Below are 15933 nucleotides of genomic sequence, written 5' to 3'. Positions count from 1 at the left end.
GACAATTTTGAAAATATATCTTCTAATATTGCCGTCAAACCATTATATTCGGAATCGCAAAATGTGACAAAAGAATTTGAGATGGAGGGGGCATAACTTAGCAATTTTACAACCAACACGCATGATTCGATAGAGAAAAGAAAACGTGGAGAATATGTTGATGCCTGTTTTTGATATTCGGTTACATATCACTACTTGTCAGGAAATATGACAAATGATATGACTAAATTTGCATGAGGAACTATGACAAGCCAGGAAATATTTGTATCCTGTTCTTATTTCGACTGCAGAATTCCCTATTATTATTCCTAAATCCTAGGACTTCTTTTCCCAGAAAGGATATACGTAATTCAGATGTAATCGAAAGTAACCTGCCTCAATCCCACAAACATGTGTCGTAATATTGTAGACTTTTATTAACCTAGGAATACTGCGTCTGTCTAATCTCGCCTGATCCACCCCCAAAAAAAAAAAAAGAAAGCGGGATAACAGTTGTACTGTTTTGGATCAAATGCCGACCATGGAATCAAACCTTGCATGCCCAAGGTGTTTGACTCTGATCGCCTCTTTTGATCAGCTGTGCATCGGAAGGAGACCGTCAAAGTTCGAACAGGGACATAGCTCAAAACAGTCAAAATTACGGTACACGTGGATGTATTAATCCTGTGGTGGTGCCCGTGCCCGTGACCGCATTGGCTCATCCATTTTTCAAGTCAATAATATAACACTCCTGTCTCAACTCTCTATATAAACAACTCCTGTTTCTCCTGCTCTTGCTCATCATCCACCATATGATAAGTTGAGTCTCTCTTTTTCTTTCATTCTTTCTCTGGTGGAATATTGAGAAATATCGAGTTTTTAAAATAGGGTTCCTTGTCATACATCAAGGAGAGAAATATACAAGCATTTAAGTAAAGTTTGAAGGTACGTAGCCAATCATGGTGGCCGGAGGGATGTCAGTGGGCGGAGGGAAGGAGTTCGAGGCCAAGATTACGCCTGTTGTTGTCATCTCTTGCATTTTGGCCGCCACCGGAGGTCTCATGTTCGGTTATGATGTTGGAGTTTCAGGTTTGTATTTATACTACTTTATTCTTATGAATATTGCTTTTCATTTGTCTCCTGCTTCTTGTCCTTTCTCCTTCAAGCAAACTTCTTGATTCTCCTTCACAGAATCAAGTGCTTTTTTGTTTTGTTTTTTTTTGTTTTTGTTGTTGTGGATTAAGTACTACATGTTTAAATAGGCTTGTTATGATTGATAATGTTCCATAAAGCACAAGAACTTCGATTAGTTTACAACTTTAAAAGTTGGTTCCATTCCAAACTTCCTCTAGCTTGTGTTAATGTTAGAAAGCCAAAAGGTTGGTACTTGGGTAAACTAATTATGGAAACTTGGTTATACTAGCACAGTCGTAGCGGATTAAAAGGCTAATTCTCGTACTAATACATAACATCAAGAGGAATATTTAATCAGACTATATATATCTGCACAGAGATTAATTAGAGCAGGGTAAACAGAAAGAAAAAAAAAATATGATGGAAGAATATTTAGGAATCAAACGTAATAAAAGACGTTTGTATATGATAAACAAGAAGTAAAAGAAGTTATCTTAAACATGTGCTGTGGCTCCCAGCAAGTTGATTCGAAAATACTCCACAAACGAACTAATAAAGATGATCATGATTCATGGGATATGTCAATTTCTTCTCATCTTTTTTCTCATAATGCTCTTGCTGTTAAGTCCCTTCTTGCACCCTTTTTTCCACATCACGTGTTTGGGGTAGTTGAGTTGGTTCCTCCTCTTCAATCGTGACGGCCATTTGTCCATTGCAGGTGGAGTAACATCAATGGGACCGTTCCTGAAAAAATTCTTCCCAGTGGTGTACCGTCGGACTCAGGACGTTGGATTGAACAGTAACTACTGCAAATATGATAACCAAGGCCTCCAATTGTTCACCTCGTCCTTGTATCTGGCTGGTTTAACGGCTACTTTTTTTGCCTCATACACCACAAGAAAGCTCGGTCGAAAGGTTACCATGTTGATTGCAGGATGCTTCTTCATTTGTGGAGTGACCCTAAATGCTGCAGCACAGGATCTAGCTATGCTTATTATAGGCAGAATTTTACTTGGATGTGGAGTTGGTTTTGCTAATCAGGTACTCTACTGAACTTTCTATTTTTCTTGGGAGATTAATTTTGGGATTTCCAAACTGTCTCCTTTATTATGGCATGAGGGCATGTGCCAGTTTTTGGTATACTGAATTTTGGACGGTGAGATTTGAGAGGGGTGTATTCTCTCCTTGTAGGAATGTATTTTTGGGCAAAACAGTACTCCACGTTTAGGCTTGTTCCTCTACAGTTCATTTTGCCCCATATTTGTCTCCTTTACATACATTCTGATGAGAAGTCATATCTTATGCACCTTTGAAGAAAAGAAAAAAAAAAAGGTCTCATACCTTTTGTACTTTTTTAGGATGCAAAATTCAAATATCTTTTTTGGATTGCCATTTTTTTGAGAAAATATAATTTGTGATTTTTTGAGAATATTTCTTTCACACATTTCTCAATTATCTTTCATTTCATGTACATCACATCCTAAAAAAAAATGTTGCAATAATTTTTTCCCAAATATTTTTCTTGAAAATGCACTCCAAACAACCTTTTGTTAGTTGCCTCGTGGGTCATGAAGCCTGACTGGTGTGTCTTCTGCATACAAGAGCCCCAGATGCTAAAAATTCTCCAAGAAAACTAACTGAGGAGACGTGTTTCTTTGAATTATTGGAGATTCAAGATGCTGAAAGATCTTTTTGTCCCCTTCAATCTTCCTCTTTTTTCTTTCCTTTTTTTAAAAAAAAATAAAATGAATTGTATTCTTTCTGACACTTGTTTGTTTTATATGCAATTATATGTGATTGAGACTTCTTTTTGAACCTACGCAAAAGATAAAATAAAGAACTCTTTAGTCAAGCTTTTTGCCTATCTTTTGATATCTTTCCAAAGAGCCCTCCATCTTGGAAGTTTCCCATTTTCCATCAATCTTGCTTTTCCAGAAATCGATCCCCTTTTGGTCCACAGTCAACACCCCACCATTCCAATCCACCGTGCTCTGCAAATTTACTTTATTCTGCGCAATGATCAGGTTCAAGGGACATGAATCTTGAAAGCTTTGATGCTGCTCTTCTTGAATCATTATCCTTAATTTGGTGAAGAAGGAAGTCCAGTTGATGTTACTTTGGATAACATATACCAGTCAAACATTTTTCTCACCCAAAAAAAAAAAAGAAATAACATATACCATGCATGAAGACGTGTGCATTATGTATCTAACCCTTATTACATGCGTGTGAATTTATGTTTGCTTTCTGTCACTTTCATAGGAATCAATTGTGTTGGTCCTAGTCCGTTCATTGTCCATCTATTCAATTCATCACCAAAATTAGGATAAGATTCTTTTTTTTTTTTTTGGCTTCACATAAATGACATAAAAAATATTTTTTTTTCTACTTTGTTTTGGTTAAAACAAATTATACATGCACTTGCAGCTGAAAAAGTGCTGGATCGATGTCTCAAAAATTTCTATTTCCTACGTATATTCTAGAGCCATGTGCATGGAGTAAAAATTTACAAGCTCGAAATTCCTTTAACTAAAATTTTATCTAAGACATATATGGTGTGGTAGAAGATTGACATGCCTTATCTTATGTAAAATGGCGGTCAGGCTGTTCCGCTGTTCTTGTCGGAGATCGCACCCACCAGAATCCGTGGAGCACTCAACATTTTATTCCAACTCATGGTCACCATTGGCATCCTTTTCGCCAACCTTGTCAACTACGGAACAGCAAAGTAAAATCTCTCTCTTTTTTCTATTCCTACGTTTTTCCATTTCTTTAAGCGTTTCTATTTCATATTATTCTTTCTTTTTTGGCTTTTGTGATCAATATGATGTGCAGTGTTATTTTCCAACTCAAATCGGTTTCAACTTGATTGAAATTTGAATTGTGACAAATTACACTTGCCAAAATAAAGCTAATAATAAAAACACCTTTGGTTGGTTGACCACTTTATGCATCCAAGTGGTCGATTCTTTAGTATTGACGTAGTTGCTTGTGTAATATTTTGCCCCCCTTTAACCTACCTGTCTCGGATAAGTGTGTTATAATCCTAATAATTAATACTTGCATGATCAGCTGAATGCGTGTTATGTTAAGTAGGGAAGGATCAGTTCGGATGGTAAGATAGAAATTTTTTTTAAAATAAAAATTAAAAGCGTTTTGTTCTACAGCATTTCCTCTTGGAAAGAAATTATTGTGTCGTAGCAGCTTTTTACCTAATCAAGGATTAGTTCACGGTTAGGTTGATTTGCCAATCGTTCTACGTTGTAGGTTGTACACGTTGATCAATAATTGATTGCCAAGAACGGAAACTACAATGCAATAAATTATTTCAATCCCAACTCCCAAAGTCCCACTTCAGGGATTTTGTAGACAAATTGAAGACTAACGACCTAACAACACTGAACCAATATTATGGAGTTATTCTCTGGGACCATATTGTTCAGTTTATGATTGGTCCACATCTTGAACACATGAAAGCTTTCAAGATAACGACCCATCTGCGGTCAGAAATGATCCAATCATGCAGGACAGATATGCATTTCCATGGGCATTGACTGTGATGTTTGTCCCCAAGAAAAATGAAAATGAAAATGTGTTTTTTTTTTTTTTGGTGACAATTTTCATCAGTTATTGAACTAATTTTTGGGTTTTTTCTATTTAATTTCTGATGCATGAGGAAAAGTTTTTTCCCCTTACAATACTTGTAAACAACCTAATAATCAAATATTTTTCCGCTTCATGATTTTTTTGGCTGTTGTTTAGCTAAGCAAGATTTTGTTTTCTTTATGAAATTACAGAATCAAAGGAGGATGGGGTTGGAGACTTTCACTTGGATTGGCTGGAATCCCAGCAGGGCTTCTAACCTTAGGGGCCCTTATTGTAGTTGACACGCCTAACAGTCTGATTGAGCGTGGTCGCTTGGAGGAAGGAAAAGCAGTGCTTAGAAAGATCCGAGGCACTGATAATATTGAGCCAGAGTATGAAGAACTTTTAGAAGCCAGTCGTGTGGCCAAACAAGTGAAACACCCTTTCAGGAATCTCCTCATGCGAAGGAATAGGCCTCAGCTGGTCATTGCAGTTGCGTTACAGGTTAGATTTCATCCCAACTTCAGTACAATGCCATGTTGATGCGTGCTGGAAATGAAAATTTAAATCTGACCCTCGATTTGTTGTGACCCTGCTGCTACAGATCTTCCAACAGTTTACAGGAATCAATGCGATCATGTTTTATGCACCAGTGCTGTTTAATACAGTAGGGTTTGGGGGCAATGCATCGCTGTATTCTGCTGTTATTACCGGAGCTGTTAACGTTCTTTCCACCCTCGTGTCTATCTACTCTGTCGACAAAGTTGGCCGAAGAATGCTTTTGCTAGAAGCTGGTGTGCAGATGTTCATATCCCAAGTTGTGATTGCCATCATTTTGGGGATCAAGGTTAAGGATCATTCTGAGAGCCTTAGCCACGGATGGGCCATTTTTGTGGTCATCCTTGTTTGCACATTTGTGTCTTCTTTCGCATGGTCTTGGGGACCTTTAGGATGGTTAATCCCGAGTGAAACATTCCCTCTCGAGACAAGATCAGCAGGGCAGAGCGTTACGGTTTGTGTGAACTTGCTCTTCACTTTTGTGATTGCACAAGCCTTTCTTTCAATGCTGTGCCATTTCAAGTTTGGGATCTTCCTCTTCTTCTCCGGCTGGGTTTTGATCATGTCCCTCTTTGTGTTGTTCCTCCTCCCTGAAACAAAAAATGTGCCTATTGAAGAAATGACTGAAAGAGTTTGGAAGCAACACTGGTTCTGGAAGAATTTTATGGATGATGTCCATCCTGGTGCAGGAAATCTAGAAGGAGGCACCAAGAAGAATGGGCATTCTAATGGATTTGATCCTTCATCACGGTTGTAAAAAAAGGCGGCCAAGTTTTTGCCGAATATTTGGATCTCATACTCTATATTGACACCATTAGACGGTCAATGAACCGTAGTTTAGCTATAGATATGTGCTTGTGCAAATTGTGTTTGAATTGGTCCAAGCTCTAATATAAGTAATATGCTTTTGCCGATTCGAAATTATTAGTCCAAAATATAGTGTGGTGGAACTTAGCAACAATAGTTTATTTCGATCTACTTATGATTTATGCATCAGAAATGAATTGTTATAGGGTTAACGACACCATTTTATTTATCAGCAGAGTAGTGAATTCAAGGAATTGGTAATCTAATGTGCAAAAGCGCCTTGTAGGGATAAAATTTGGAAGTTAAATTTGCTGTGACTATAAGAAGGTTACTTCAGTCTCGGGATGAAGGGCTCTTGAGCTTCAGTATGCTAATCACATGCTGAAATACTCTACATGCTGTGTTTTTTGAAAAACAAATAATTTTATTTAGGGTATTAATTTGTTTGGAACTTGAAAATTCTTCTACTTGATTACATACAATTTCGATTTGATACACAATCGCTTTTACTTCTCTTCAGTTGATGATGTTAGATGATCAAGGCACGTCATACTCGTTTAACTCTATGCAGGCCTCAAAATTGTTTGCATTTCTATGATGTTAGATGATGTCTTTATGAATTCTTCACCACATCAACAAACAATTAGCATTAACAAGTTTGTCATCATAGCAACCACATAATAAGTTAATTTGTTAAAATGAATTTATAATGATTCATTTTTACTTCACTGTTACGACAGATACATCTTTACACAAGCAGGCTTAGAATGTGTAAATCTGCCAATTAAAAAACCAAAAAAGTGAAAAGAATTCTGAACCATTCACCAAAGGCTGGTGGCCACTATCAAGCCTTTAAGGTTTGGTGGGATGGGAGACACCTATCAATTGCCACATTAAGGCTCCGTTTGATAAAACTGAATCTGAATTCTGAATTCTAAATTCTGAATTCTGAATACTGAAACAATTAATTTGCTGAATATTAAGCACTGAAAAGAGATATATGAATATCTGAATCTTAATGCTGAACATATTTATACTGTTTGACAAACATTTATAACTTAATGCTTAATAAGCTAAATTGTACAATTTTGCCTTTCTATCTTTTAATCCAAAAAGGAAATAGAACCTATGATTTAATTAGCTTAAAATTGTTAGGTATGAAAATGACAATATTTATTTTTAAATCAAAGTAATATAAAAGAAGAAATATATTATAGAAAAGTCCAAATATCGGTGCAAATATATTTTTAAATCAGAGTTTGATAAGAAAAGTCCAAATATAAGCAAAAGGAAGCTGCAATAAACAAGTTTTAAATTCACACCAAATTATATAGAAATTTAATTACTTCAATGGAAAAATGTTGAAGCAAAACAACAAATAATCAATGTCACTTACCTTGGAAATAATGAAATTGAGATCGGTGAGTACGGTAGCAATAAAAAAAATTGGGAGGAAAAAATGACAAAATTATGAAAGAGTAGAAAGATGAAAAAAAGATAAGGAGTAGACAGATGTGAGGAGCATGGAGAAATTGTTAAAAAAGTCATTAAATAGGGAGAAAATAGAAGTAGAAAGCCATTAGACAGAGAATGTCAGGTTGTTTAATTAGATAAGGATTTTGAATGTAATTAACAAACAAGGATAGATTTGATAGATAAGATAAAATAGTTGAAATAAATCTCTTGATTCTTATCAAATTAAGCATTCAGTTACTATTTTTGTGCTGAAAAAAATACATACAAATTCAACACCACTTAATAAGTTCAGCAGAAAAATTTTTATTTATCAAACACCCAAAACATCTGAATGTCTGAATGAATTCAGTTTCAACACTTTTTTATGTTATCAAACAGACACTAAATGTGGATTTGCTTTAAAAAATTCAGGCGGATCCGTAGTGCACCCGTTTGGCGGTAGTGGTTCAGTCTCCTTCGAATTACCCTTTGACCTCCTTAGATCCACCTCCTCCCCCTAGTTTAGGATATACTACAGTTATCGTCTTCGGAAAAAAAAAACCCTTAGTGTGTAGGATAGATTAGGATATACTACAGTTGTCGTCTCCGAAAAAAAAAAAGAAAAAGTATGTCCTTGAGTAATCAAACAGAGTACAAAGAGCACTGTCTCGAGCGTTTTTGGCTGCTTGAGTGCAAGGGAAACATAGATCTCCCATGTACAAAGCGATACTCTAACTGAATGTCATCATGGCATTCCTACAAATCCATGTACTATGTTACAGGCAAAATAATATTCATGATCCACCACCTAACAACATTAACAAAGCCTCCACCATGCAATCCTTTCCTTTAAAGTTTTTCAAACATGGTTCAGAAATCATATATGTTCTGCAGTGCCAACAGCTTGATGTTAGATGTCTACCCACATCCTTCTTTGTTGTTCATGTGTTGTAAGATAATAATAATCAATCTTAAACTACATTTCAGAAATTGTTCCTATTTCCCTGTCCTAGTGGTGACAACTGTATAGGAGTCAAAATCTAAACGAAAAAGCACGATAAATGCATCGCCCCATACAACAATCTGCTCCTGAAATATGAACACGGCCAAGACGATTACTATACTGTATTCTTGCGATTTCTTCGTCACGTTATAAACATCGTACTTAGATCCGTTTACGTTGTACCATCTCATATTTTAGTCATTATGCGGGACTCAAACATAAAAATACCTGCCACAGACATTTAGTAATAATATATGTCCAAATTAAATCTTTAATTAGTAGAAAACTAGTTTTGCACGGTTTACTTGGGACTTTAATTAAATTGCATGTTAAGATTGGAATATGTTTCCGAAGGTTGGACTCCTTTTGCCTGGAAGAAGGCAATTTGTCATGCCTTCTCCACCTGCTTTTCCTTAGCATGCTTTTTTTAAAAAGAAATAAAGCATCTTCTCTTCTTCTTGGTAAGCAATAATTGCATTTTCACCAAATAAAGATTTACTTGATAAGAACCTTGTTCACAACATCCAATAATTTAAGTTGAAATTTAATCACTTGTCTATCAATTAGCCCCAAAAGAAAAGCATTATGATACTACTACACTAACTTTTGCAAAATTCAAAGGAGAAAAGGTCAGAAAAATTCTTTGTCATTTTCCTAGAAAGTAGCCGCTGGTTGTTGGATTTATTAACGTCTACCCAATTTGTGTTTCAAGGGTCAGTCACAATCAACAGAAGGGCCCAATTTGATGGCTCCAAATTCAATTTCACACTCCAAAAGAGAAAAGGATCAGTTAAATGGTCATAGGCTCATAGCCCAATTATATATGCTCCAACTCCCAACTGAAAAGACACCACAAAGTATTCCGCTCTTTCTTCAGTTACTATACTTCAAAAGTATAGCTTAGGCTGACCTTTCGAATTACAAGGCTAATCAAAATTCATAGAGATTTCTGCAAACTCAGCTATCCCATCAAGTATTTTGCTCAAATTCAATGGCTTTTGCTGTGGGAAATTATAGAAGTCTAGCAGTGGTGGTGTTGGTTCTTTCTGCTTCTTTGCAGGTTTCTGTTGGAGCTGTTTACAAGGTTGGAGACTCTGCAGGCTGGACTACAATTGGCAATGTTGATTACAAGCAATGGGCTGCTACTAAAAACTTTCGAGTTGGTGATGTTATTCGTATGTACTCTTCTTCTTTCACTCCATCTTTCTTTATTCTTTGATATTTCTCTGTTTTTTTTTTCCAAGCAGATGATGTTGCTTTCTTCCTCTGTAGATGATGGTTCTTGTGTCTGTTTTATATCTAAATTATGATAGATTTTTTGAAGCACGTCTATATCAGACTGTGGCATTCATTTCTGTCTTTGGTCGGAAAATCAGAGATAAATCTTTCTTGAAGAGCTACCTATCAGATGGGCTCAGTAGTTAAAGGCGTTTGGAAATTGAGAGATGAATCTTTCATGAAGAATTATCTATCAACTGGCTCACAGTTAAGGCTTTTGGAAATTCAAAAATGAATCTTTCATGAAGAATTATCCATCAAACTGGTTCACAGTTAACGCGTTTGGATATTCAAAAATGAATCTTTCAGGAAGAATTATCCATCAAACTGGCTCATAGTTAAAGGCGTTTGTGCCTTATCTTAAAACGATTGCTACTTTTATGATTTTCTCCTTTATAAGTGTTTCACTCCTTGCTTTCCAGTTCCCAGTTCCCGCCCCTCCCTTTCTAAAACGTATTTACTTTAGAAAAAGATTCGTTTTTTATGACTTAAATGAGTAAAGAAAGGGGAAAAAGAAGCTCATTTTCCATTTGTCCTCACAACTGTAGTTTAGTTTCAGGTGACCTTTCGGAACAGAAAAACCCAAAGCATCTGTCAACATTGTGGGGATGTCCAGGTTTTAGGGAACCTTAGTTGGTATTTGGTCCCTGATCAATATAAAGAGATTAGAACCCTGTTCCTTTTTTTTCGCCTCTTTTTAACTAGGACTACTTTAGCATTTAGCCATCCTCCTAGCACTATAGGTCTGTGATAGTGGGTCTCACACGCGCTGGACCTTCATTGGGATGACATCATTTTGCAAACAAAATGTAGGACTTTGTTTCTGTCAAACAATCTATGGGGGTGACAAGTGGGATAATAGTGCCATGTGGAAGTTGTATAGTGGCCCCTAATGAATGAATACTGGGGATGTTGTATTGAGGTAGCCCACATTCTTGAATAATGCACGCCTTAATGATCATGCCAACTCCCTTTGCTTTCATGCAGAAAAAGATAGCCACCCCACCCCCTACAGGATTGTAGTTAATTGGCAACCCACTTTTACGACTGATGATATTGCTTAAAGTTGGTTTACTTGGACATGAGGTTTTTTCCAGCTAATTCATGGAAGCTTCAAGACTACTGCTTCTTGAAGTTTGGTGTGTTGGAGTTAGGTTACTGTAGGGAGGCTATTTTAACGTGTGTGCCAGAACCAGCAAACTTGGACGTAGGTAATTTCTTGCCTGGCTACAAATATGTCTAGCAATTTGAAACTCTTTTGTCACGCTCGCTTAAGATTTGATAAATCTTGGGCCCTTCATCTACCTAGCGCAAAAAGAATTTTTCCACCCCCTTCAATCCAGACAAGCAATACATCTTTACACCAGTAAAAGAACCAGTAGGATTGCCTGGTATATACTGAGATGATTGACATGGATAAGTGAGTTAAAGAGACAGTAAAAGCCCTCTAGTTCAATACTCCAATGACGAGAGTTTTGAACGTATCAGAGAAGAATAAACAACCACCAGGGATTATTTCAAAATCGTATGTCATGTCTCATTTCTAGTATAGCATTTCTTAGTGCTGTCAAAGGGATTTAGTAAGCCAAAAATCTTTAATTAACACAAGTTAATGTATCACTATCGCCTGCCCAAATTTAGCCACAATATGTGTTTCCTTGGTTGAGAATCCTGATAAGTCCTTACTGATTATTCCGCTGCTGCTAGGAATGCCATTCATTGTTGTTTTAGTGCCTGCTTACTCGTCTGCTCTTTTCCTCATATAGTGTTTGTACATTAACAGTGCCACCTCAATCAGAATGACTCTGTTCTACATTCTGTTGTATCAGTTTTCGTGTACAATCCCCAGTTTCACAATGTGATGCAAGTAACACATACTGAGTATCAGGCATGCAATGCCTCATCCCCTATTGCAACTCACACAACAGGCAATGATACAATAACAATTACTACTCATGGTCACCACCTCTTTCTGTGTGGTGTACCTGGTCACTGCCAATCTGGACAGAAGGTTGATATCAATGTTATCCGAACTGCACTGGCTCCTACTCCATCAGCGACACCATCTCCTCCTCCTGTGCCAACGCCAGCACCAGCTCCAAATGCTGCTTCTCCGCTTTACAATTCAAATAGGCTCGTCAGAGACCTTGGCACAGCTATAGTTGTTGCTATGAATATACTTTGTGGTTTTATTTGATAATAGCAGGATTTTGAGCTTAGTCTACAAGCTCTTGACATGGAGAAGCTCATATTTTCAAAAGAATATCCATATGAAGCCTATATATCTCGTGTATCTTGAGTCAAATAATTGTACCAGTCAGTTATAGTTTTCTTCTTATGTAAGTATATCTGCAGCACTTTCTTGACATTTAGAGAAAAAGAGTCCATCCCAGATACCTCTGTCTTGATGGAAATCTTCAAGTTAGTCTGAATTGCACCCCAGCGGTTGTCTATTGCTTTCACATGCATTTCAAGAAAAATATTGTATCCAAAAATATTAGGCTTAAAGCACCAAGAAAAGCTTCATAAAGCTCAAGGCTTTGGTGGATAGCTTATACTTTTCTTGGAGGACATAATAAACTTGTGATTGTGAATTTCAAAGAGAAACCAGAAGCTTAAAGAGTCGAGGCAATGTGTACAAATGATAGAATTGCTCCATCAGCAAGCACCGTAATCCTAAAAATTCTCACAAAGACATTCCATACAAAAATAAATTTGCATCAAATTCTCGAGCTTCCAGCCAGAATAACGTGATAAATGCAATTAAAAATGTAGGGAATGGGAAGATGACTACAGTCTCCTACATGTACGCAAATGTTTCAAGTCATCTCAAAATGTCTTGTAATTTCTTTGCCCATAAATTTCTTCCAAACAGGATGTTTTTCCAAACCCTGTCGATCATGACATCAATCGGCACACCCTTAGTCTCTGGCAATAAAAATGCAGCAAACAAACCCATTATGAATACCCAGGCTGCGAAGAAGATGAAAATGAAGGCACGCATTTTGCACAACATCGATAAGTACAACTCCGCTATGAGGAAGGTGAAGAGCATGTTGGAGCTGACAGCAAATGCAAATCCCGCAGTCCGAGTCTCCAGGGGGAATGTTTCACTCGGAATCAACCAACCAAGCGGTCCCCAAGACCAAGCTAAGCTCATGACAAACAAACAGACGAGGACCAAAACAAGAATAGCAAGTCCTTTGTTAAGTGAACCGGTGGTTTTTAAATGTACATGTAGAATGATACCAACTGCCATCTGCATGGATTTTGACAATTACAATTAACAATAGTACCACAGGTCGTTGTTTAGCCTGGCAACATATTGAAAGACAATATTATTGTAGTCATGAACTATCAAATTATATGTTTGGGATGTATGTTTTTTTTTTCGAGCGTCCAACCTTACCTGGCATATGAACATCTGAATACAACGCTGAAGAAGCAATTTTCTTCTACCAAGCCGATCCACTAAAAAGATTGACACGAAAGTACTTAAAACATTAACAAGCCCTGTGATCACAGCGGACAGCAGGGATCCATTGCTCTTGATTCCAACCGTTTGAAATAAGATAGGAGCATAAAACATAATAGCATTACCCCCAGTTAATTGCTGAAATACTTGCATCAGCACACCGATTATTAGTGGAGGCATGCTTGAGAGCTTTAGGAGTTTTTTGAATGGATGCTTGACCTGATGTGCCATCTCACAAGCAATTTTGATCTGTTCAAATTCTGCCACAACATCTTCGACACCTCTAATTAATCTTCTTCAGGGCTTCGATGCCCTTTTCTTCTTTGCCACGTTCAACTAGGCTTGATGGCGTTTCAGTAATGACTATAGAACCGATGAAAAGAAGGATTGCTGGAGCACCTGCTAATCCTAAAGATATCCTCCATCCATTTGGATGCACAGATTATGTCCCATAGTTAACAAGATTAGCAAGAAGGATACCAATTGTAGTACATAACTGGAAAAGAACATTGACAGCTCCACGAAGTTGAACGGGAGCAACCTCAGATAAGAACAAAGGAACAGACTGCAATGTTACGGATCAGAAGAGGCAATGACATAATTAAGAACCAATTAATTGACTGAGCACCAAAGTAGCTTTAATTACCTCATTACCAAATCCAACTCCAATTCCAAACAGAATCCGTCCAACTATTAACATAGCCTTATTCACCGCAGTGGCACTTGTGATAGCTCCAAATATTAAAAAAGCAGAAGCCATCAAAATAGTTGGCCTCCGTCCAAGTATTGAACATGCCTTCGATGCACCAAAAGTTGCAACAAGTGCAGCAAGATACAAGGAAGAAGTGAAAAGTTGAAGAAGCTGATTATCAAATTTGCAATAGTTGTTTTCCTTGGCACGCAATTTCCTCTCGTAAACATCAGGAAAGAACTTTATCAAGAAATCATCCATGGAAGTCACTCCACCTGAAAGCAGCACAACAAAGACTTTAGCTCAATTGACTATCTTCCATAGCTACGAGTCATGCCTCTATCTCTATGCTTAAGAATATAACATGCATCAGTTGCCTATTGAAATAAAAGGCTTGTAAAACATGTACAATTGTTCATAAAGAAGTGAAATGCTGATAACTATGAAGGGTATCAGTTAACTTAAAAGCCATTAAATTTCTTGAAGTTCTATCTCCAATCCATCCGCTACCATAACTAAGCAAATTAAAATGCTACTAACGAGTGCCACTAGGCTTGTTGTCTACTTGTCTAATCTCTATTCCATTTGGTAAGAAAGAAAAACGATGTGAGATAGTTAACCTGAGATCCCAACATCGTAGACAAACATTAGTCCACCAAAGGCTGCAAGAATCCAGCAAATTAGCATGTAGGCCGTAATCTTTGATTGAAAATACTGCTGGGGTGGGTCGGTCGAGCCTGTCATATTTGTTTTGGACAAAGTTCATACCATAAAAATTTGCTGTGGACAAATCACAAAACTATAGAGTTGCTTTAAAAGAGATACAATCTATGTATATCTCTAGGATAGATAAAGGTAGAACATAAACATCAGGTTTTTCTTGCAAGTTTCTTTTCTGTGTGACTTATAACGTTTAAATTCCTGATACTTAAATTCTTACTAATATTAATAGTGATGTAAGTTCCGAGTTTTAAGGAGTCTTTTGATGTCGGAAGAAGTTTATGTAAGAGCAAGGATGAGAGAGCACTTTGATCCATAGTCGAAGAAATGTGGGCTGCTTTTAGCAGGGAATTTTGGGCAAGTGATAATTGAAGATTTTTTGGCGTTGGATAGTATTTGACCAACATTGAAACAATACCTTGTGACCTTGTCCCTTAAGCTTGAACAAGCTTAGATAAGGCCAGCCATGCAGGAAACAGCTTGGACAAACTAGCCTGTGTCAAGCGAAAGGAAAGGATCTAATTTGCATTGGTGGCAATCACCAGCCAAATTAGCCGTATTTAGGTACATGAGATCTTTATCTTGTCCGAACTGTTTACCAAGTATGCGTTTACTGTCCTTCACTGTTAGGTCAAGTGACGGTGTTAGGGCAGGGCACCCTCGATTACTAGCAACATTCACCTCGAAATGTTTATGGTCTAAGATGCGGGCACAAATTCAAAATATAAGACTCAAACATCTACTTCATATAATTCTGACACAACAACCATGCACATGAACAATAATCGAATATAATAGCTCTACTGTCAAATTGTACAACCCATTTGTTGTGAATTACGCAATGAAACAATTTAGACAAATATTTGAATTTAGGAGATGTAACGAGTCAAACAACTAGTCAAATTATTTTTTTCTTACGCTGACTGACAGTGTAAATAATTCTTTAAATGAGGTAGTATACACGTCTAACAATTGGGTAAAAAAATAAATTTTCAAATTTGAATTTTTTCAGATAGTTGGCCATGTAATTAGACCCACCCCTACTGTAACCATTTAACAGATGTTTACACATTTAATGAGATTTTTGTGGTTTCCCAAGAAAAAAAAAATGTTAAATGACGTCTAATATTGGTTGGATTGGCTACAATGATGTCAAAAATTGGGTGATGTCAAATTCCTTATTTTCGTTTTTTCTGGAGGCAACTAGGCTGGACTGATCTAATACAGATTAAAGCCCACAATCAGCGA

The 15933-nt window shown here is 37.0% G+C and overlaps 2 protein-coding genes and 1 pseudogene across 2 annotated transcripts; 2 read left to right on the top strand and 1 right to left on the bottom strand.

Moving 5' to 3' along the window:
* The first annotated feature begins 772 nt into the window (after window positions 1–772).
* Window positions 773–6329, top strand: LOC113764789 (sugar transport protein 13-like). Its single transcript, XM_027308788.1, has 5 exons — window positions 773–1068; window positions 1832–2154; window positions 3717–3841; window positions 4911–5202; window positions 5303–6329. The coding sequence occupies exons 1-5, from the start codon at window positions 939–941 to the stop codon at window positions 6011–6013; spliced, it is 1581 nt and encodes a 526-aa protein (XP_027164589.1). The 5' UTR covers window positions 773–938; the 3' UTR covers window positions 6014–6329.
* A 3032-nt stretch (window positions 6330–9361) lies between these two features.
* LOC113764790 (mavicyanin) lies at window positions 9362–12231 on the top strand. Its single transcript, XM_027308789.1, has 2 exons — window positions 9362–9696; window positions 11629–12231. The coding sequence occupies exons 1-2, from the start codon at window positions 9513–9515 to the stop codon at window positions 11994–11996; spliced, it is 552 nt and encodes a 183-aa protein (XP_027164590.1). The 5' UTR covers window positions 9362–9512; the 3' UTR covers window positions 11997–12231.
* A 387-nt stretch (window positions 12232–12618) lies between these two features.
* On the bottom strand, window positions 12619–14709 carry LOC113764984 (annotated as a pseudogene).
* Between the last annotated feature and the right edge of the window lie 1224 nt (window positions 14710–15933).

Source organism: Coffea eugenioides, chromosome 3 (genome assembly GCF_003713205.1).
Source record: "Coffea eugenioides isolate CCC68of chromosome 3, Ceug_1.0, whole genome shotgun sequence".
In the NCBI taxonomy this organism is placed as follows: Eukaryota; Viridiplantae; Streptophyta; class Magnoliopsida; order Gentianales; family Rubiaceae; genus Coffea; species Coffea eugenioides.
The sequence above is the reverse complement of the archived record's forward strand: the minus strand, read 5'-3'. Positions and strand labels throughout refer to the sequence as shown.

What these genes read in the sequence shown, in the direction of transcription:
- LOC113764789 (XM_027308788.1), top strand. Translation starts at nt 939, where the DNA reads ATGGTGGCCGGAGGGATGTCAGTGGGCGGAGGGAAGGAGTTCGAGGCC. An exon ending in GAGTTGGTTTTGCTAATCAG is followed by an intron (nt 2,155 to 3,716) that starts GTACTCTACTGA and finishes AATGGCGGTCAG; the next exon opens with GCTGTTCCGCTGTTCTTGTC. An exon ending in TCATTGCAGTTGCGTTACAG is followed by an intron (nt 5,203 to 5,302) that starts GTTAGATTTCAT and finishes CTGCTGCTACAG; the next exon opens with ATCTTCCAACAGTTTACAGG.
- LOC113764790 (XM_027308789.1), top strand. Translation starts at nt 9,513, where the DNA reads ATGGCTTTTGCTGTGGGAAATTATAGAAGTCTAGCAGTGGTGGTGTTG. An exon ending in TCGAGTTGGTGATGTTATTC is followed by an intron (nt 9,697 to 11,628) that starts GTATGTACTCTT and finishes CTGTTGTATCAG; the next exon opens with TTTTCGTGTACAATCCCCAG.